Genomic DNA, 22,205 nt, shown 5'->3' on the forward strand with positions numbered 1-22,205 from the left:
TTGCTGAGTAGTTTGTTGCACCAACAATACATCCAAAAACCCCGGTCTTTGATTTGTCCTCTTGCCATGTCCTAAGACCAGACCAGCCTCACGAGGCTCCCTATGAGAGGGCAGAATCGCGCTGTCACCTCGGGAGAGAAACAGCTGTAGTGTAGCGGGTTAATCAAGACTTTCACTCTGATATATGAGGCTCATAAGAAACGTGAATATTGTCAATCAGTGTGGTAAATGATGCTGGTGACAGTTACTACTGATGGATCAGACTGATCTCATGAATTGGCGTATGTATGACACGCCAATTTGTATTCCGTTTTTGCGTGTTATGAAGACGCATAATCGCATTTTTGCGTGTATATCAACGCAAATCGGCCGCCATTGGCCTATATTGCGAGTCCATTTCCGCCGTAGCGAGTGGTATAAAGGAACGGGGGATTGAATAAGGAGGTAGGTTGGAGTGGCGGATGGGTAAAACACAGGACTTTCACCTGGGAGAGCCGGGTTTGCGCCTTGTGTGTGGCGATTTTTCGGCCGTTTTTTGTTTTTAATTTTTTGTTTTTAATAAGCCTTACCCAATGTTTCTTTCCTAAACCCAACCATTTGTTGTTGTCGTAAGCGTGTTTTAGTCGTTATTTGTTACTAAAGCCTTTCCCTGTGTTCTTTTCCTAAACTCAACCATTTTTTTTTTCTTGCCAGGCGTGTGACGTTGTTCTCGCGATAGTACGTCGCGTTCTCGCGATAACGCGCAACGTGCCGAGGCCACGTGGTGGGTCTGTTTACATCAGCTGTTTCCAGCGTGTATCATACACGTGGATAGCTGAAAATGGCGTAAAATAACACGCCATTTGGCTTTATGAAAGTGGCGTATATATTTACGCAAAGTCATGATGCCATGTTGGATGGATAGATAACGTTAGCTTTAGTGGGAAGCTGCTAACAGTTTAGCAGCATCAGACTGTCGTCTCCAACTAAATCTCAGCTTATAGATCGAACAGTTGGTTATTAATAACAGGTTGATTAATCACAGACGACACTCAGCCTAAGAATAGTGATTTAATCAGATATGTATTTCTACATTCAGCAGTATGTGGCCACTAGACAGGGGACATGACGGCAATCAACCTTAGTTTATTAAGGTATTGTGAATGCTCAGGTTCAGGCAAGGTTATATAATAGACATTAGGCATGTGTATGAAACAAACCATCTGTTTAACAAGAAAAAAATCCACACACATTTGTCAAAATTATGATCCAAACACACGTAAAATTGCATTGACTTCTATGGGACCGTCTGTTTTCTATCCCCCAAAAGGGGGCGCGGCCTTGAGTTTTAGCGAAGGACCTGTGTGTAGGCCTTGTTCAGACTGAGAGTAACACTTTGTTCATTTCAATGATCCCACTGCATTGGCACAATGATAGTCCTGATGCAAAGGGCTCTGTTGAATCTGACTCAACTGTTGGAAGACACTATTAAGCACACTATTTCCTTGATTAGGTATTTTTGTTTTGTCGGGTGACTTTATGTTTTCCCAGACACCCTGCAGCACCCACAATGCGTCAACACACTATTCTCATTTAAATCAATGGGGAGGTGACCTTTTCTGAACAAATTTCTCTCGTGCCCAGGAAGACAGCAAGCCAGCATGTCCTGGTACAGGATGAAATCCAAGTCTTCACACCCAGTGAGAGAGCCCGGGAAGGAGAGAATGTCACTAAACAGAGTCGACGCTCCTTGATGTTTTAATCACGAAAGAGGCAGAGGAAAAGCGAAGGGAGTGCAAATGAAGAGAGATTTTAGCTTATGCTAATTATCATAATGTTGCCAGCCGCTGCAGAGCTTTTGACTTGAGCAAAATACCCTTCCATTGGTGTCGTCTTTAGCGGCTAAACCACACGGTGGATGTTACAAATATGCAACTCTAGATTATGGTGGAATACCCTGGCACCCTACATCCACCAAATTTGAAAACTGGATATTAATACGAAGACTGAATTACTGATTACTGAAGGCATGATCACACTTTGTCTTTGCCTCTATGGTTTTTATATACTGTATAGTATACTACTGATTTTCAATGTTTTTCATGCACATGATAAATTATCTAAAATGCTTCTGGGCCAAAACAGAACATGCCATATCAGTTATCTCTCTCCAGCACCAAACATGTTCTCCTTCATTTTCACCTTCAGATCCCATTTTAGATACTGTTGCCATGTCATCACCAGCTGGCAGCAAACACATCAGATCAGATTTTTTTCATTCTGACATCATTTTCTCATTGGAGTCCCTTTGTGTCCTGCTTTTGTCAAGGCTAGGGAAATATGGTTAGGGAGAGATCATGTCGGTGGGAAACGGGAAACAAACAGTGGTCAACCATCCACTCTGAACCACTTCCCACAAGGTTTTGAAATGACAATCACGCTATTTCTGCTTTTGCTCTCAATAGACAACAAACATTCATAACTAAAACGCCTATAGAGAATCCTGTCAGGTAAATGTAAACATAGTTGGTTTAAGACAATTGAACACATGACAAATGCTGTTGTTTTTCTTGTAAGGCCAGTCTTAAAAAAAGATGAACTAACTGTAACCTTAACCAAAACCCCTAACCTTAGCCAAGCTGTTTTTATGGTGCAAACCACACCTTATAATATATAACAATAATAATAATACATTTATATTGCGCTTTTCAAAGTTCTCGAAGACACTTTACATACTGTACTATAGGATAAAAAAAGCAGGAAAGAAGAAATACAGAAAAAAAAAAAAAAAAAAAATGAAAGAGAAGATTAGAACCATTTGAGCCGGCTAGGTCTTGAGGCGTTGTACTGCATATGTGAACCTTTTGTGGCTTCAGGAGACTGTCCTCCCTGAAAAACACCCCCATGGTCGTTTGTTCAAGCAGCAATTACGACCCAAATTTATGTTTTAGTCAGGAACACATTCGTCATAGATGTAACCATTTATTGCAACAAATGGATATACAGTTATGCTTGGCGCTGATGGCTGCACTCTTGATAATGCTCCCTGGACCCAGCCAAGCAGCATGCTAAGCTGAGACAGGGATCGCCTTGCAGAAACCCAATTGGGTTTAAAAGAGTGAGCCAAAAGAAAGACATTGAAAACTATTTTAAACTTTGAGTCGTGTTAGGACTCTGAACTAGGAAGGTGGAGGCTGTGGCGGCAGTAATCTATTCACTCAAAAAGGAAAACCCGATATACAAACCGTTGCTACGATACATACAACAAAACAGTGTTTGCCCGAATCAGCCAGCGACAGCACAGAGCTTACGGTCCCTTTGCTTTACTCCCCGCTGGGAAGACAGCGGACGCCGGGAGATGGCCAGCTAGCTTGTCTGTGCACCGACGGCCGATGATCTTCCTGGTGTGTCAGCATCTTTAAGGTTGCTTTCACACCTACCTGGTTTGGTCCGTTTAAAACGAATCCTGGAGCATTTGGTCTGATAGTCCGGTTGGTTTGGGCTGGTGTGAAAGCTCATCCCAACTCTGGTGCGGATAAAACAAACAAACAGACGTCCTAAATGCCATTTACAGTAAGCAAGGGACTCATGCAATAGACACAGCTCAGAAAAAAACAACAAAAAATAGGTACAAAATGAGCTGCTGATTATGCATCACACCACAAGCCAAAATAGAAATCATCCAGATTTTTGTACGGATTTTCACAGCTTACTTTAACTTGTGTTATATATAATATGCAAAATAAACACCTCAAAGCAAATTTACAAATTTACATTATTTATTTTGAAATCCAATAAAGATTCATAAAAAACAAAATATTGAGTGAGGCCTATTTATGTACAATTTCTCTGAAGAGACTTTTATAAACCTCAAAACACAAAGGCATTTACAGCTTTCAGTTACCATCTTGACTTGATCCCACCATGTCCATCTGTCTTCACTCTCCACTCTTTTTTTTTTTGTCTCGCAGAAATGCCACAGCAGTGATCTACTAAAGACAGCAAAGACTGGCACTGATTCACACTGTGAATGCTGCTTTAACTCTGAGACAGTCGGCACTGAAGTGACACTGTTGTAGCAGCAGCAGGATGTGTGGGTGGTTTCTAAGCGTTGATAATGTGCCCATCTTCGTTTCATGCCCTGTGATTTTATTACATTTCCTCTGTCTCTCCTGGTAACCTCAAGGCTTCCATCAAATTAGACGCGGCCCTAATTACTTCTGCTGTGTCATGTTCAGGCTTAAAGCTCCAGTGCGTCGTTTCTGTCTCCCCCATGAGGAATTCAAAGTAATGACAACAACACTGTCGGCGCGTCCATATGATACAAGCCTTCCGTGATCGCGCACGCGCCCCCACCCCTCCTCCACGCACTTGCTAGTAGCCAAGGAGGACACGGAGGATTAAAAAAACTGATGATGGACTCTTCAGAAGAGGTCATTATCTTCACTCGAGTTTCTGCGCGCGAAAGTCGCCGGACGACACAATCTTCTGAACATAGCCATACTGAGAAATCCAGAGAGAGTTGTGTGGAGCTGATAGTCTTAATTAGCTTTGTAGCAACTCATTTGGCGATGGCTTGAATGTAACGGACGTTCGTTAATATCAAAAAGTTACGCACTAAAGCTTTAACACTGCAAGAAAAGCCCATCTTTGTTGGGAGTCGCACATACGCAGTAGCTAGGTAAGCACTGCTAGCTATTCAGTTGCAGAGTATGAGGCCGTGCCACGCTAGCAGCTAGGCGAGCATTATAACGTGTGTTACAAAGTGACGCACGTTCATCACGGAAGTAAAGGCTGGACTACAATAGAGCTGTTTGGAGCAGTTTGTGAACAGTGTTTTCTGTTGGAGATTGTAAGTCCCTTTGGGGCGGACTTTGGGCTTTTTCACTTTTTAAACCTGTTACATGCACAAAAAAGGTATATAACACAATAAAAGTGAAAAAGACAAAAAGCATAATATGAGCACTTTAAATTTGGAAATAAATATATTTCTAATAATGTAATATATACTATATATTGTGTTGTTATTAATGTGTGTCAGTAACAACTGAATGGTTCAACGGATCTCCGTTTAACCTCCCCTGCCTCTTTGGCGTTGTGTGTGTGTGTGTGTGTGTGTGTGTGTGTGGCAGCACAGTAAGCTGAGAGTGGGAGTAAACTGTCAGACCACAACTGCATGATGCATGGGTCCAAATCATAAGGCAGCGTTTGCTTTTTTCCTCACTGATCATTCAGAGCCAGCGATGACTCCTGGGAATAACAGAGGTGGAATAACCATATCAAATCAACTCGTATAAAAACATCAAGCTCAGTGGATATGTCACTTGTTATTTTGTTTGTACGGAATGGTTGGTTGGTATGTTTTTCAGACAAGTTTGGTTTTTAAAAGTACCATAATTAGCTTTTCATGTTGGTTATTAATAATATTGCATGCTTGACTTTAACCATTTCAGTGCTTCTGAATAAATAGATCTTTATCTCATTATACTCATAACTACATTTTACTCTTCTGTCATCGCAGTAGTTAAACAACATATGGGGTCATTAGAAGTACTGCTAAAGGCAACATAATGCATCAGCAGTTTTGTAATGAACAAAATGAGTATAGCCAGTGGCCTTGATTGCCATATGCCCTGTATTTGCCCTCTTGCTGTGCGCTCTGTGTAGTTTAATCTCATTGCATGGCTTTATACCCAGTGCACTTAAAGGTTGGGTCCAAAGCAGGGCTTATATTTATTTATGCTCTTTATACAAAAATCTCTGTAAAATATAGTATCAATACTGCTTTTCCCATCTTCCAATATATTGTAATATGCAAAAAAAAAAGACTTAAAGAAAAGAAAAAAGAACTGTAGGGGCATCATGATTTTGACCTTAGCCACCTCAGAGACTTTTGGTGAGATGCATTATATATTACACACATATACGTACGCACGCATATCAGTTGCATGAAGGGCCAAAATGCTATATTTTTTTGGTTGTTTTCAACATCGATAAAAAAGTAACAAATTGTAACATTCAATATGCATAAAAAAAAATCATGCAGACTTGAAGTCTAAGGCGTCCGGTATACTCGCCGCAACCGACCTGTCGCGCGCAAATGTGACGTCATGGGAGCACCGTAACTGTTCATACTTGCGCGTGGTGGTCGCGACACTAGTTGCAGTCCTCTCCTAATGAGGAAAGGCTACCGACTTTGAATCAGAATCAGAAATACTTTAATAATCCCAGGGGGAAATTATTTTTATTTATTATACTTTGCTCTTTCTACGGACTAGAAGAAGAAGAAAAAGATAAACAACGGCAGAACTGGCAGCAGCATTGACGTCAATGTTTCGATTCGATTCGATGACCTACTTCGTCGGGTCATGCCTTTCATTCACCATAAAAGAACTCATCTTAACCCAGTAAGTTTACAAGAGAGACTTGCAGTCACTCTGAGAGTCCTGGCATCCGGTTACCCTCGATTCCGATTTGTCGTGCGCCACTGAAAAAAATAGCGTGCTGCATGACCTCTGAAAATGGCCCAGGTGCTATTCTATGGGTCTGTGAATATGGCCCTGTTTGGAACGAGAGCTTCCAAATATGGTATGCTCATGAATATTTAGATGAGCTGTGCGAAGCACATACACATACACTGGAAGACGAGACAGCAGGTCTCATATTTGCTATACATTGTTCGTCTGCTATTTAATTATTAAATTCACTTCTGAGACTTTTTTATGCGAGAAATCAACTATGTACAGGCCAAAAGTTTGGACACACCTTCCCATTCAATGTGTTTCTTTATTTTTATGACTATTTACATTGTAGATTCTCACTGAAGGCATCAAAACTATGAATGAACACATATGGAATTATGTACTTAACAAAAAAGTGTGAAATAACTGAAAACATGTCTTATATTTTAAATTCCTCAAAGTAGCCACCCTTTGCTTTTTTGATAACTCTGCAAACCCTTGGTGTTCTCTCAATGAGCTTCATGAGGTAGTCACCTGAAATGGTTTTCACTTCACAGGTGTGCTTTGTCAGGGTTAATTAGTGGAATTGTTTTCCCTTATTAATAAAAAAGCATAAAAAAATAAAAAGGAAATGCATTGAATGAGAAGGTGTGTCCAAACTTTTGGCCTGTACTGTAAAGCTCAAATATGGGCCGTTTTATGAAAATTGATGGCTAATTGCAAATTTGGTAAGACGTGTCGGACTTCAGGAGCTCTGACAAGACAGACAGAGACACAGACACACACACACACACACACACACACACACACACACAGACACAGACACAGACACACACACACACACACAGACACAGACAGACACAGAGCTGCGCACACACACACGCACAGACGTAACGTCTGTTACCAACAGACATGCCTGGGCGCGAGCAGCGGCTGCAGCGCGGCTAAAACAGCCTAGACAAAATGCAAAGTTTCAACACTTTCATTACAACTAGTGTAGTTGTAACGTTACCCTTGGGACATAAAAAACCTCCACCAAGGAATCACAACTCACCCTGTAGCTAGTCAGCACAGGGAGCGGAGTCCTCTGCGCCGCTGCGTTATATCCACATCTCCCGCTCCATTGTCCGATATACTCGTATTGCATTGTACAGCCTGGAACACTGCATTTACGACCGTGGTTCATTTTCAATATCCTTGAAAAACTTCCAATCTTTCTTCTTTCAAACGCACGCTCAGATTGTGGAGTTACTGAAGTCCGACACAGTCATACAAAATTTGCAGTTAGCCAACAATTTTAGTAAAACGGCCCATATTTGAGCTCTGCTTAGTTGATTTCCTGCATATAAAAGTCCACGAAGTGAATTTAGTAATGAAATAGCAGATGAACAATGTATAAAATTTCTGAGATCTGCGCGACCTATTCAGAAGACTAACTGACCTCAGATCAGTCAGTGGCCTATGTAAATTTTGGGGCGTTACAAAAGTTGAGGAGTTGACGTAATCTTTTAGCTTGGTTGAGATTTGCCCGTTTTCAGCAGCAGTTTCAAAGGGGAAAGAGTTGTCAGTGGGACTTTGAGGTTCTACGTATGCCTATTTTACCCACCGAACTGTCGTTATTCAACTATGACAAGGTTAACTCGGTTTTGCATTCTATCACCCCTTTAAATCTGAGAAAACCAGTAACTCTAGGCCACCGCAGTGTTGAAAAATTTGCACACGCTCAACTGAACTCAGCTCGCCTGCCTGAGCAGTTAGCTGAAGAATTAAGGCCACGTCAACAAGAGAAATAAAACCTGTCTTCCCTCCTCACCAGCTGACTCTGGGACTGAAAGCTGACTGATTGCATTTCCACTTGATTTTCTCCTCTACACCAGGCATCTAGAGTTCCCCAGAGAGAGAAGTAAGAAATCTGATGCTACTGCAAACCCCAAAGAGAGCTGCTAATTCTGAGCACAAAATTAGCTAAATCTAAATTACACAGATCATTAGATGTAAAGGAACAATGTTAACCTGCCTTAACCAAACAGCTGCAAACACAACATTGGCTTTTACCATCTCATAAGGTTGATATGGCAAATGTGGTAGCAAACTTTTGCCTATTTACAATCAATTTCTGACAGAGCTAGGCTAGCTGTTTCCCCCTGCTTATGCTAAGCTAGGCTTACATCCTCCTGGCTCCAGCTTTGACTTTGACAGATATGAGACATGAGATATAGATATGGATCTTCTCATCCCACTCTTGAAAAGAAAGCAAATGAGCACATTTCCCAACTGTTGAACATGTCCTTATGCTTCACTGAATTGAACTGGATTGGGGGGGGAGAAGATGAGAGGATGTATATGTAATGTTCTTACCAAGGGACTTGAACTAAACGTGGGGAGCAAGAGGGAGAGACACAGAGAAAGACATGGTGAGATGTTGAACATGTAGAAAAGGAATTGATGCCGAGCAACACAGAGAAGCTTCTGCCAGCCATTTATCCTGGTGTGTGGGCTGCTGCTTCTCTGACAGCTGAGACAGAGGGCGTGCTACCGTGAATATGTGTGTGTACGTTCATTTCACATACACGGGTGCATAAAATAGATCTGCAGCCTGCTGATTCAGCCGCCTTGAGCCTCCCATCACAATTACAGCCAGCGCTCCGACACTGGCGTCTGCAAAATGTCACTGTGCTTCACCCAGCCCATCAGTCCACAGGTCTGTCCTCCGCTAACAGGCCGCTGTGTGTGAGCACGCTCCGACACGGAGGGTGCTGACTCCCTGACTCTTCTGTACACAAGTACACAGTCAGTTTTGGGCATTGCCGATATCAAAAAGTAGCAGGGTCCCGCTATTGTGCGTGTTGGTTCACTGTCCCGCTGTCATGGCTTACTGGGACACTTAAATAGAGCAGAGCATTTGTTAATGCTGTTAGTAACACCTGTGCTTTTTCTGCTAGGACAAGCCCAAATGTCTGCTGTGAAAAAGCTATTTAGGAAAATGGTACCAGTAAAAACTTTCCTTCCATACATGAATTTAGTATGGGGTAAATACACTAGATGGCCAAATGTATGTGGACACTCCTGTGGGAAGGACACAACAGTGGGCTTTCAACTTTGTGTCAACAGTTTGTAAGTATATCCACAGCATTGTGGAGTAAGGTCTGGCTACACCACACGTACATTCTAGGATAGAAGAAAAAACGCTCTGGGTTGTTTGCATTTCTTTAAACCAATCACAAGCTGCAAAATGGTCTCGGGAAGGAACTTGTTTTGGTGGAACATTTGCACCCCGCAAAAGAAAACACCACATACAATATTAAAAGAAGTTAACTGTTCAACAATACAGTGACGTGAGCTATTTAAATTAGCTGGATACATGGTTAAATGTAATTTGCTCTTACCAGTGTATCTCTGTGTTTAACGTTACTTCGTCTATAGCAATCCCCACCAATCGATTCCAAAACGTCCCCCGGTATTAAATGCTGTAAACATATTCTTTGTAAATCTTTACGATCATTCCCTGAAAGAACCAAGCAGGCCTGCCTTGTTGCACGATCCAAATTTTCTTCAAAACTTGCCATTTTTTAGCATGTAGCTTGCTGGCTCGAAGTTTGTTGCCGTTTCCTGCAACCACGGGACTTTCAGAACAGCGCACACAGAGAGAAGAAGGTGAGAGGCAAAGCCGGAAAGCTTTATCCTGGATATGTTCTTCCGTTGATTCAGGCTAGCCGTTTGTTGAACACCTTTTTCACAGTTTCAACATGACAGTTCCACACAAAGACAGGTCCACAAAGAAATGGTTTCCCCAGTTTGGTGTGGAAGAACTTGATTGACCCGCACAAATGCCCTGACCTCAACCCCATCCAACACCTTTGGGATGAACTGGATCACTGACTGTGAGCCAAGCCTTGGTTGGACCTCACTAATGCTCATTTGGCTGAATAGGAGCAAATCCCTGCAGCCAAGTTCCAGAATATGGTGGAGAGTCTTCCCAGAGGAGTGGAGGCTGTTAGCGCAGCATATTAATGTCTACATGAAAAGCAACAGGTGTGTGTGCGTGTGTGTGTGTGTGTGTGTGTGTGTGTGTGTGTGTGTGTGTGTGTGTGTGTGTGTGTGTGTGTGTGTGTGTGTGTGTGTGTGTGTGTGTGTGTGTGTGTGTGTGTGTGTGTGTGTGTGTGTGTGTGTGTGTGTGTGTGTGTGTGTTTGTGATGTGAGAGGTCACAGGCACCTTTCCTCTCATTCAGAGTCTCAGAGCTTATTTAAGCCATGGCGGCTCATATTGGAGGATTGAATCGTCACACCTATTTGTCTCGGGACAGTTTATTGGAAGTGGATGTTTCTGAGCTGTTACTGCTGTTGAATTGTTTTGCCGTGATACCAGACTTAGCTTCTTCTTTGTTGGTGGGTTTGTTTGGTAGGAAGCTCGGAGAGACTCTTTAATTGCTTCCTTTCTAAAACAAAAGTTGTCAATATTTTTCTAATGAGGCCTGTTGGCAAGGGTTTTTGTTCAGTCAGACAAGTTTGTAAAAATAAAAATAAAATGCATTGTTATTCACAGCTGTGAATGGGAAATGGGAAAGTTAGATGAAACACATTCATACACTGTCAGATTTACTTGCTAAGATGACTTTTTCATAACTTACAGATTATATAGTAATGAAACGTTACACAAGTTATTTTAAAAGTTGAGCTCAAGAAAATGAAACTATCCGACGATCCAGGAGTTTATTCATACTGATGACTTTTTGCATTTTGGTTTCTCCCTGTTTTACCAGAAACAGCAGTGGGAAATTGGACATTAAATGAGATGATCTAATTCCTGACTGTGAATATGCTTACACATTACTGATGCAGACACATTCACATGTGCTAGGTGTAATGTGTGTGATGTTAATGTGATGGTGTGTTAATGACTTGTTTTTAAATTCTTAGAAAAACATGAAACTATCTTCTTACTTTCGTGTGTGTGTGTGTGTGTGTGTGTGTGTGTGTGTGTGTGTGTGTGTGTGTGTGTGTGTGTGTGTGTGTGTGTGTGTGTGTGTGTGTGTGTGTGTGTGTGTGTGTGTGTGTGTGTGTGGCAGCACAGTAAGCTGAGAGTGGGAGTAAACTGTCACACCACAACTGCATGATGCATGGGTCCAAATCATAAGGCAGCGTTTGCTTTTTTCCTCACTGATCATTCAGAGCCAGCGATGACTCATGGGAATAACAGAGGTGGAATAACCATATCAAATCAACTCATATAAAAACATCAAGCTCAGCGGATATGTCACTTTTAATTTTTTTTTGGTACGGAATGGTGGTATGTGTTTTTCAAATAAGTTTGGTTTTTAAAAGTACCATGTCTTTGTGTGTCCAGACCAATGATGTAGCAGGAAACACCTGGAACTGGCTCTACTTCATCCCTCTCATCATCATCGGCTCCTTCTTCATGCTCAACCTGGTGCTAGGTGTCCTGTCAGGGTAAGTCAGCTCTTAACATAAATACACATACATATATCAGGATTGTGGAGAATCTGCATTGTATTTTGATTTGTCAAAGGAGAGCCTGGAATTTGTTTTGTGTTTAGTTTATTTATTAATAAATGTCTAACAATTGAACAACAATGCAAGAATCTGGAAAAAAGGATTTGATTTCAAAATTAGCATTTGCATTGCAAACAGATTAAAATGTCTTGTTTTTTACTTACTTAGTTGGACTTGGTTTATACTGTAATTACTGTAGCAGCGTATTTGTATTTTCTTCCCAATCTTCTCTTCGCTTTCTTTAACCGGAAACATTTTCAGAACTGTGCTGGTTTACTGTTAAACACAGTAAAAAACAAGTTTGGGGTTAATTGGGAACATAAACTCCTGGTTAAAAAGAGAACTTTTCAGAAGGAGAATTCAAGACCTAGGTCTGATGGATGTTTGGAGGGACTTCCACCACCAAGATAGACAGTATACCTTCTACTCAAACCGTCACAATGCATATTCAAGAATTGACTATCTATTTGTACATAACTCGGAGAGGCACAGGTTAAAGGAATGTGAGATAAGTCAGAGAGACATATCAGATCACTCCAGTGTCCACTTAAAATTACATCTAGATACTAGACCTAAATTGACAATGTGGAGATTAAATGTAAGCAGGCTAAATTGCCTTGAGTTTAAAGAGAAAATAAAGAAGGAATTAAAAACATATTTGGATTATAACGACGATGGGAACGTGAATCCAGTGATGCTGTGGGACGCTGCCAAAGCAGTCCTTCGGGGGAAGATCATATCAGAATCTGCATTCATTAAAAAGATGAAAACTCAGAAACTCTTAGGGCCCTATCTTGCACTCAGCTCAATTGCCTTTGTACACTGACGCATGTATCATTCCTATTTTGCACCCGACGCACAGCGGACTTTTCCCTCCACAGACGCACATCGGTAAATTAGGGAATATATTTGCGCTCCCGGGGGCGGTTCAGCGAAAAGAGGAGGCGTGTTCAGGCGCAAACGTTACCTGGTGCTATTTTGCAGTTTCAGAAAACAATTCGGCCACTGACCAGGAAAAACCTGGTCTAAAGTCAGTGGCGCTAGTCTAAAGTCAGTAGCGCGTTATTCAGATGCTATTTTAGGGGCGCATGCTTGGCCATAATGTAGCGTGTGCACAACAGGCATACACTTCACTCATCTAAATGGACACAGCAGTTCCCATTTTTGCAAACCATACATAGTTACAAAGAAAAATAATACTGAAAATGCGCTTCAGGTGTTTGGATAGGTCAGGAGGCATTTTACAGTACAGTCCTCAAAAAGTCGCAGCATTCTTTGTGGCTTGTTGTGTTTTACACAACGGTTCCATGAATCATGGATGTGTTGATGACATAAATGAGGAAATATTAGAGGACTTAAGGAGACGTGATGTTGAACTACGGTGGGATTGGACACTCCGGCGGAATCTGATCCGGGAGTGGCAATGCGCGATATGATCCTGGTGGAGCGGGTGGACGGAGATGGAGTGGGGGGAGGAGGAAGGGGCACAACAGGAGCAGGTGGTGCGTTTGGAGGCCCACGCTCCATGGCTGCAGCAATCCTCTCCAGACTTGAGGAGATGCGCCCGAGAGGCCACGGCAACATCGCCACCCGGACAAGACGGGCATTTATTACTTTGCCGCATCCCGGACAGCTCCCGCTTATGATGGCTAATCCGCCATCATAATAGCAATCCGCCACGGAACAAGCGCGCCTGCTCTTAAAGAGAATGTGAGATGACGCTCTGATTGGTTATTTTCACGTTACGCCCAAACCACACCTAGCTACTTCAGACCAACCCATTTTAGATTTGCGTCGGGCGCAAGACTCATTTATCCCGCCGGTATAATAGCAACAGTGGCCGAGATCCGCCCACAAAGCTACTTGCGTTTTGCGTTTCATACTTGCGTTTCAGATCGTTAAAATAGGGCCCTTAGACCTGCAGAAACAGCTAACAGAATTGGAACAACAGCTTAGTAAGAGCAAATACCCACAATTACTCATAAAGATGAGACCACTCAAACAAGAAATAGACAAGTTTTACTGTGATGAAGTAGTGAAAAATCTCAGGTTTACAAAACAGAGATACTAATAGGCGGGCTCCAAAGCATCTAAGCTGCTAGCCTGGAGGCTGCCAAAACAGCAATCAGAGAGCACAGTCTATAAGATTAGGGATCCTACCACTAAAAAAGTTACACATAAACTAGAGGGTATACAAAAAACATTTGAGAATTTTTACCAGACCCTCTATACCCAACCCACACCGTTTGACCCCGCTAGAGTAGAAGAGTTCCTGTGCCAATTGGACCTGCCCTCCCTGGGGAAATTGCAAAATAAAAAAAAAACGTAATAAAAGAAATATCAGTGGAAGAAATTGATAAGGCGATCTCCTCCCTGAAGTCATCTAAGTCTCCTGGGACAGACGGATTTCCAGGAGAATGGTACAAATCACTGAGGGAGCAGTTGATACCAATTCTACATAGAAGCTTCAATTATACCTTGAGGGAGGGGGTCCTCCCCCCATCTTGGAGGGAAGCTATTATCTCAGTGATTCCAAAAGAGGATAAGGACCCGAAGGAATGCGGATCATATAGACCCATCAGTGTTTTAAATCAAGATTACAAATTATATGCAGCCCAACGCTTTTTAATCTTTTTATCGAACCTCTTGCTCAACCCAGAACCCCGGCCTGGAGGGCATCACAATAAAAGGTAGAGAATAAAAAATATGCCTCTATGCGGACGACGTCTTGGTCAGCCTAAAGAATCCAGAGTCGGGAATACCGAGATTAATTGATTTCCTGCGGATGTATGGAACCCTGTCAGGCTACAACCTTAATGTTGATAAAACGCAAGCCTTGACGCTCAATTTTATACCATCATTAGATCTTAAGGATAAGTACTAGTTCAGCTGGGACTCTACCTCTATTAAATACTTGGGCGTTAACTTAACAAAGGACATATCACAGTTATTCTTGGAAAATTATAATAGTATTAATTCACGGATAAGGGAAGACCTAGATGGCTGGGCCTCCCTTCCCCTGGAACTTGGCAACAGAATCCTGACAATAAAGACAAATATATTTCCCAGATTACTTTATCTGTTTCAGTCCCTACCAATTTGTGTCCCCGATGGTCAGTTTAGAGAATGGGATAAGATGATATCCCGTTTTATTTGGAATGGCAAAGCCCCCAGGGTGAGATATAAGACTTTACAACTGCCAAAGTGCAGTGGGGGGATGGGCTTACCAAGACTCAAAGATTATTATTTAGCGGCACAAATAAGAACACTGTTGCTTTGGTGCAATAAAGACTACTTTGCAAAATGGAAGGAGATGGAGTTATCACTGTCAGACAGACCTATACAGGGGTTATTAGGATGCCCAAAGTTGGCTAAACAATATGATATCCCGAGCCAGTGGGTTCGATTCTCTATAGAAACCTGGTTTGACCTGGTGAAACAACTTAACATTCAGAAAGAAATTCAAGTTGTAATGTGGCCAACCCACAACTCAGATTTCAAACCAGGTATGAGTGATGGAGGCTTCACTCAATGGGCGAGGAAAGGGCTCTCCTTGCTTTGTCTACTAGTCGACAATCAGAATTTCTTAGACTTTAAAACCATCTCAGACAGATACGGCCTTGCTCGGCAGGATTGTTATAGGTATCTCCAACTCCGGCACTACTTCGATAAGAACATTAAAGGACTTACACAGGAAAATACATCAGGCATTACCAAAATGTTCATCAAAGCCTATAATACAAAACTGCCCAGAAAGATCATTGGGGAACTATACAGACATATAGCTGAATTAAGAGGCCACTCAACATACTATATCAAGGCGAAATGGGAAAAAGAATTGGGAACTGTAATTCCTTCTGACGACTGGACAAATATAATTAACACACAAATCACCACTACGGCCTCACAACTGTGGAGAGATTTCTCCTGGAAAAATTGTGTCAGATTCTTTATAACACCAAAGCAAAAGTCTAGGCAGACAGGACTAATACCTACATGTTGGAGAGGATGTGGACATGGTATGGCGGATCATACACACACATTTTGGGGCTGCCCCATTCTTAAACCCTTCTGGGGAGGAGTGGAAAGCATAATTAGAGAAGTCTTTCAGTATAATTTTAACTTGACTTGCTTATCATTCTACCTGGGTAACATGGACACTAAATTACCAAAGAAAGACCGATACCTCCTAAAAATCTTCATGGCTGCGAGCAAAAAAGCCATAACAAGAAAATGGCTCAACACAGACCCTCCCACGGTTAACCAGTGGAGAGTCATAATTAAAGATATCCAAACTATGGAACTACTGACTTTTAGCCTCAGACTACAAAGGGACAAAGGTGATGCCCTCTGGGAAAAATGGAATGCCTATATTACAAGATGGGGGGATAGCCTGCCTTGATGCCTTGTATTTTTGGGCTAAGAAAAACACTGACCATATAGCTGTAATCAATGGCGATCTACTCGCATCCCCACAGTTCTCTCATGTTTCGTTCTTGTATATGTGCGCAAGTGTGTGTGTGCAAATAGGAGTATGTTTCGATTTTTTGGACATATGGGTGTAAGTGAACACGTGCTCGCTTGTGTTCATGTGCGCGCCTTTTCTGTTTTTTTTTTCCCGCTTTTCCCTTTTTTGTTGTTTCTTTTACTTCAGTAAAGGCACTACGTGGCTAGCATGTGATTTATATTGTCTCATCATATTGTAACCATACTTACTGGCATTTACTGTTTTGCTGCTACAAGTGCTTTGTATAAAAACCTGGAAAAAATAAAGTATAAAAAGAAAAAAGAGAACTTTTCAGCCACAAGCAGTATTAATGGATCAAAAACTTTCACACTAATTAGAAGTTAAATAGAGAACATGATGTCTCTATTAGACTCTGTTTTGAGAATAGTTTAATACTGCATCTGAAAGCACTTCTGTATTGGCTTCAGCTTGTGGCCATTTTACTCTCTGCTTGATTCAACCCCAGCCTGTGAACCAAGCATGGAGAGTGTGCTGTCCATCGTTCATAGACTAGGGCTTCAAGACAGTAGCCCACCTGTCTGTGTACTACAATGGAGAAGAAGGTTATGTCGTGACCTGTGAGAGGAAATCAGCAGATTATTCACTTCTCTTTTTTACTCTCTCTCTCTCTTATCATCTGTCCCTGTCATCCTCTCGTGTCATGAAAAGGCCTCTCTTTGTAGCTTTAATCCCCCTGGTCCTGTGTCCGGCTGGATCTGACATCTGTCCATCTCATTGTGTCTGTGGTCGCAAAGAGCCTCTTCTCACCTGCTGTCTCACAGCCCATTGTCTCCTCAAAAGCAAACGTGTGGTCAGAAAAAAGCCCAGTGCTGAAGGAGCTTCCCTGCCATTCTTTAGAAAACCTGTTTAGCAAGATAAGGACTGGGAGTAATTTTCTTTTTTGTCCCATGCTTGTACTGTTACTGTCTACCAGTCTAACGTCTGTTGTGTGTGATGTCTTTAAGCTACTGGGACCTTGAATTTCTCCTTGGGGATCAATAAAGTATCTGTCTATCTACCACATGTAGCATCAGTAACATTAAGAATTTTTTATTTATTTTTTTCGTTTCCCCCTCTCATCCTTCTGATTGTCATATAATGACAAAGGTTATGCTAACTTTACTGGCAAATATAGTCAAAATCTAATATATCTTTCAACACTGAAAGAAAAAAAGTGTGTCTTCTTTCATCACTGTTAGGTCACTTTCATTTTTGGTCCTTCAAGAATAGGCTGATATTACAATATTTAGAATGTTCAGCATGCATAGGAGAGTGGTTTCATCTAACCATCAGCAAGAGTTAGGTTAGTGAACGATATATATACAGTACAAGCAAACAGAAGAACTGAGTGGCTAGAATGTGACACCTGACTCCCACACACCTGGCTCCACTCCTGTGTTACAAGGCTTAGCTAACCTGGGCTCGTATAACAAAGAAACACAGCTGCTAAAGGCTAACCTAGCACATAACATTATTTGTATTGTCTCCTTTCCCTGCGTGATGCGTTCAACATGAGCGTGAGACCTAAACTGGCCTGGATGAGTGTATACTCTCCTACCTAAGAGGGGTTGTGCTGTGTTAAACTGACTCACCCAGCCACTGTTTTCAATTCGCGCTCCGGAGCCGGGCCTGCTAGCTTTTGGCGTCTCCCTTGTCGAGACCTCTCGATACTGGGTGGGCTTTCCAGCGTCCCTCGTTGACTCCTCCGCGAGCACCCCCTCCGTGTTGTAGTTCAGGTTTTAATAGGTGTATTTATAAAAGGCTGTGTTGTGGGAAACCAAAACGTCTTTTCAATAAGAATCTAAAATGTCTGTCTCCAGCAAGTGTGGCCTGTAGCGTTCGTTCCGCTTGAGGCGCTCCGCCTCTGCTTTCTGATTCAATCCCAATGTCTCCCACCTTCCGCTTGGGCCGGGTAAAATCAGTCATATGTCATAGCAGTTCTGACCCTTATCAAAACTAACCACATAGACTTCCTGAAATACCTCTCTAACACCTGCAATTAGCACACAGAGAGAACACAGCAGATACCAGCAGGTCTGACATTTCCCATGTTGAACTTGTTCAATTCTTTTAATTAACTAATTAATCTGTTTATTTTTTCTCAGCTTTCAATTTTTAATTGACGTCCCAGAACATACTGTATGTCACAAAATATTGCTATATTTCTATAAAAAGGACATACAGTATGCGGTCATAAGTCCTACATGTGATGCATGTCTGATCTGCCATGTCAGTACATCACACTCCACTGCTTTTCCTCTGCATCCACACATTTCAGTGTGTATACTTTTTTTTTTTTATAAATATCTGCTAACAGCTTAGCCAAGGGCCCTTTTTCTTATCTCAGCTGCCCTGCTGTCGTCTGAACTCCACAGTTAAAAACCCTTCAGATAATTGCTCCAACCTCAATTCCGTTCATTCCCATGATGCAGTGTCTCACAAATTAGTTGGTTTTGTAATTCACGTAATCCTGTTTGTTGCTGTTAATGTGCATGTGCAGGTACTCTGCTGGCAAATGTCTGACACCAAAACATATTTTCTTTGCTTTAAGTCGATAATGCCAAATATGATAAGAATGTCCGTGTAATCTTTCTGCGTGTAGAGAATACCTGTGTATATGTTTCAACAGAGAATTTGCCAAAGAAAGAGAGCGTGTGGAGAAGAGGCAGGAGTTCCTGAAGCTCCGGAGGCAGCAGCAGATCGAGCGAGAGCTCACCGGGTACTTGGAGTGGATCTGCAAAGCAGGTTAGACTCATCGCTGAAACAGTTTGAGAGTTGGCATGGATGTGTTTGTTGTGTTAGAAAAACGTGACAAATTGAAAGAAAGTCCCTCTCTCTCTCTCTCTCTCTCTCTCTCTCTCGCTCTCTGGCCGCAGAGGAGGTGTTGCTGGAGGAGGAGGATGAGATAGCAGAGGAGAAGTCCCCGCTGGACGGTGCGTGGTACAAGAGGAAGCAAAACCTTCCAGGTAAAAAAGAAGGCTGAGTATCTGCTGCCTGCTTTACCATGGCCAATCATAAAAGAGATTGATTTACCGCATCAGTGTGCTGTGCATAAATCAATGGGGATGAATGATGGGGTTCTCTTTTACCTGTCCAGTGGAGGCTTAATTGAATCGATACAGTCAGAAATGCTGTATTGTTTTGATCATCTATCATCAATATTTCAGGGTTTTGTTGAGCCATTTCATGGAAAATAATTGACTCTCTTAAATCATTAGTTATGAAAATATAGTTATTACAATGGAGTTAAAACATTACAGTATTACATGTGTAGGTGTTCGCCCTTTACTTTTGTTGCCTTTATTGTCGAAAGGAGCACACTGTTATTCAACTCTCTCTCTCTCTCTCTCTCTCTCTCTCTTAATTTAATTTCAATTCAATTTGCTTTATTTAATTGATTATTTGCTTTATTAATTTGTTGCAAGAGCAGTTTACAGAAGGTTAATATACAGATCATGTATAAAATACACGTGTCATGCAGGTTCTATATTGTACTGGAGATTGCTATATAATATAATACATTATACTACAATTCTGTGCAATTTGACATAATAACTATACAATTCTATACAAATCCCTAATTTTGGGGATCTTATAGTGGTTGTGTGTCCCTTAGCCTGTCTGTCTGTCTGTCTGTCTGTCTGTCTGTCTGTCTCTGTGTCTCTCTCTCTCTCTCTCTCTCTCTCTCAACCATGATGTCATTCCATTAGGTGTGGTGTGAAGGCAAGGGTTAATTCGTAGGATTTAAAGCTTTAGTTTGATTGGATTTGTTAAAGTAAATTCACAACACCACGCTCCCCAACCCACCCACAAGAACACACACACACACACACACACACACACACACACACACACACACACACACACACACACACACACACACACACACACGCGCAAACTGGAAACTCATCCATGCTGATGCAGCTTCCTTATTTTCTCAATTAGTAACATAGAGTCCACAGCCAGAGAAAAACCACTTTGATGTTGTTAGAGCAGGAAATATGGAGTTGCCTTCATCGGATGAATGACAGGTATGAATATGGAGCCAAGTGCCAATCATAGTCGACTGACTGATTCAGTAGAGGTACTTTTAAAACACTTTCTTTAAAAAAAATGATGCACCATTTACCTAGTCTTTGGAGATAAGAAATTGAGGACATTATCCTTTAGGCTGAATATTTCATTTCAAGATAAAAAAAAAATAAAAAATGGGCGAACTTACAGTTGTTGCTGTATGATTTTTTTGAAAATTCTTTAAATATGCAGAGAATCCTATGAAAACACTGAACACAACACAAATGTAACTTTCTTTCTTAAAAGGGATAGTTTCTATGTTCTGAAGTGGGGTTGTATGAGGTACTGTACTTATCCATAGTCAGTTTATTACCTATAGTAGCAGGTGGTGTCCCAGGCAGGAGTACTGACACAGAAGATAAGCAATGTACTGCTGTGGACAGTGGCTGCAGCTAAATGTATGTTAGCCACCTAAAAAAAAGCCCACCTAAAGAAAATCAATGCTGTATGTTATATTCAGAATATTTTCCCAGGTTAACCTTGCCTCGTTAATATAATACATCCATGACCCAAACTCTTTTTGATTGCCGTTTTTTTTCCGTCGCTGTCTGACCTCAATGGCAATGGTCAGGGCATTCTTTTCAATTCAAATACATGTATATATACGTTTGTAAAGACATGGTACAATTTCACCATATACTGTATATAAAGTGAATACAATGTCTTTAAAATAAACAACGTTAGTAAAATAATACAGTCTATGGGTTCATCTCACATAACTGCAGCTGTTGTCATTGCCTAGCAACGAGAAATAGCTTCCTTAGGCGCTCTTTGATGACGTATACATGTGCCGGCTTCGCCTCTGCGTCCTACCTAGCGATGCACAAAGAGCAAATTTCTTATCATGTGTACGTGGCTTTACGATGTCATTTTTGTTGTTTAGTTGAGTTTTATCAGTTACAAATGAACCTGGTTACAGCCCTGTTCCTGGGACAACATTTCAATCAACGCGAAAAATGTGTGAAAAATGATTTGATAAGAAAGATATTTTCTTAGTTACTTAGCTTTATTGGTTTTTGCTGCCTGATTCAGCCTCCCACCAGCCTTTTTTTCCGAGCGGAGATCCTGGGTTGCAGATCTCGAGAATGAGCCCACCACTCGGGTGACACAGAGCTGCTCACGCGGCCATCACATTCATGTTGGGCTGGCAGTTTTTTTCATTCCAAGGCAGGAAGGCAGAAAATTACCAAATGAAAAACATGATTGATTCCTGCTATTCATAGTTTCCAATTAGCTCACCCCTACACTTTGACGCATGCATGCACACATGCACGCACAACATACACACACTCAAACACAACATACACTCACATATCCTGTGACGTGATGAGGGTTGTTCCATTGAAATACAATTTTAAAATGCTTGTTTTTCATGCTCTAATTGACATCTTCACTTTCACAGATTTTTGTTAAATTATGCCATTTTGAATAACCTACATTGACATCACTATTATATCTCAAGTATCATATATGATTATTTCTCCCTTCCTGTCTGTGCTGTTCTTTTTACAGTCCTGAAACGAGGCAAAGTCAAGAAAGGTAAAAACGACCTGATCGGTGCTGAGGAGGGGGAGGATCCTTTCGCAGACATTTCGTCTGTTCGTAAGTCTTTCCATCCACAGCTTTTACAATAAAAGCCACCCTAAAAGCCCTTTCTTCTACAAGGAACATAA

General features: G+C 41.5%; 1 protein-coding gene across 3 annotated transcripts in view; it reads left to right on the forward strand.

Moving 5' to 3' along the window:
* cacna1bb (calcium channel, voltage-dependent, N type, alpha 1B subunit, b) overlaps nucleotides 1-22,205 on the forward strand; it is a 226,803-nt gene that overhangs the window by 93,642 nt on the left and 110,956 nt on the right. For all 3 annotated transcript variants that reach the window (XM_039780356.1, XM_039780357.1, XM_039780358.1), the window contains 4 exons: nucleotides 11,785-11,888; nucleotides 19,088-19,203; nucleotides 19,335-19,424; nucleotides 22,045-22,134. In XM_039780356.1, coding sequence (XP_039636290.1) covers nucleotides 11,785-11,888; nucleotides 19,088-19,203; nucleotides 19,335-19,424; nucleotides 22,045-22,134 — 400 coding nt within the window. The remainder of the gene's footprint in view (nucleotides 1-11,784; nucleotides 11,889-19,087; nucleotides 19,204-19,334; nucleotides 19,425-22,044; nucleotides 22,135-22,205) is intronic.

The sequence above is a fragment of the Perca fluviatilis genome, chromosome 17 (assembly GCF_010015445.1).
Source record: "Perca fluviatilis chromosome 17, GENO_Pfluv_1.0, whole genome shotgun sequence".
Taxonomy (NCBI): Eukaryota; Metazoa; Chordata; class Actinopteri; order Perciformes; family Percidae; genus Perca; species Perca fluviatilis.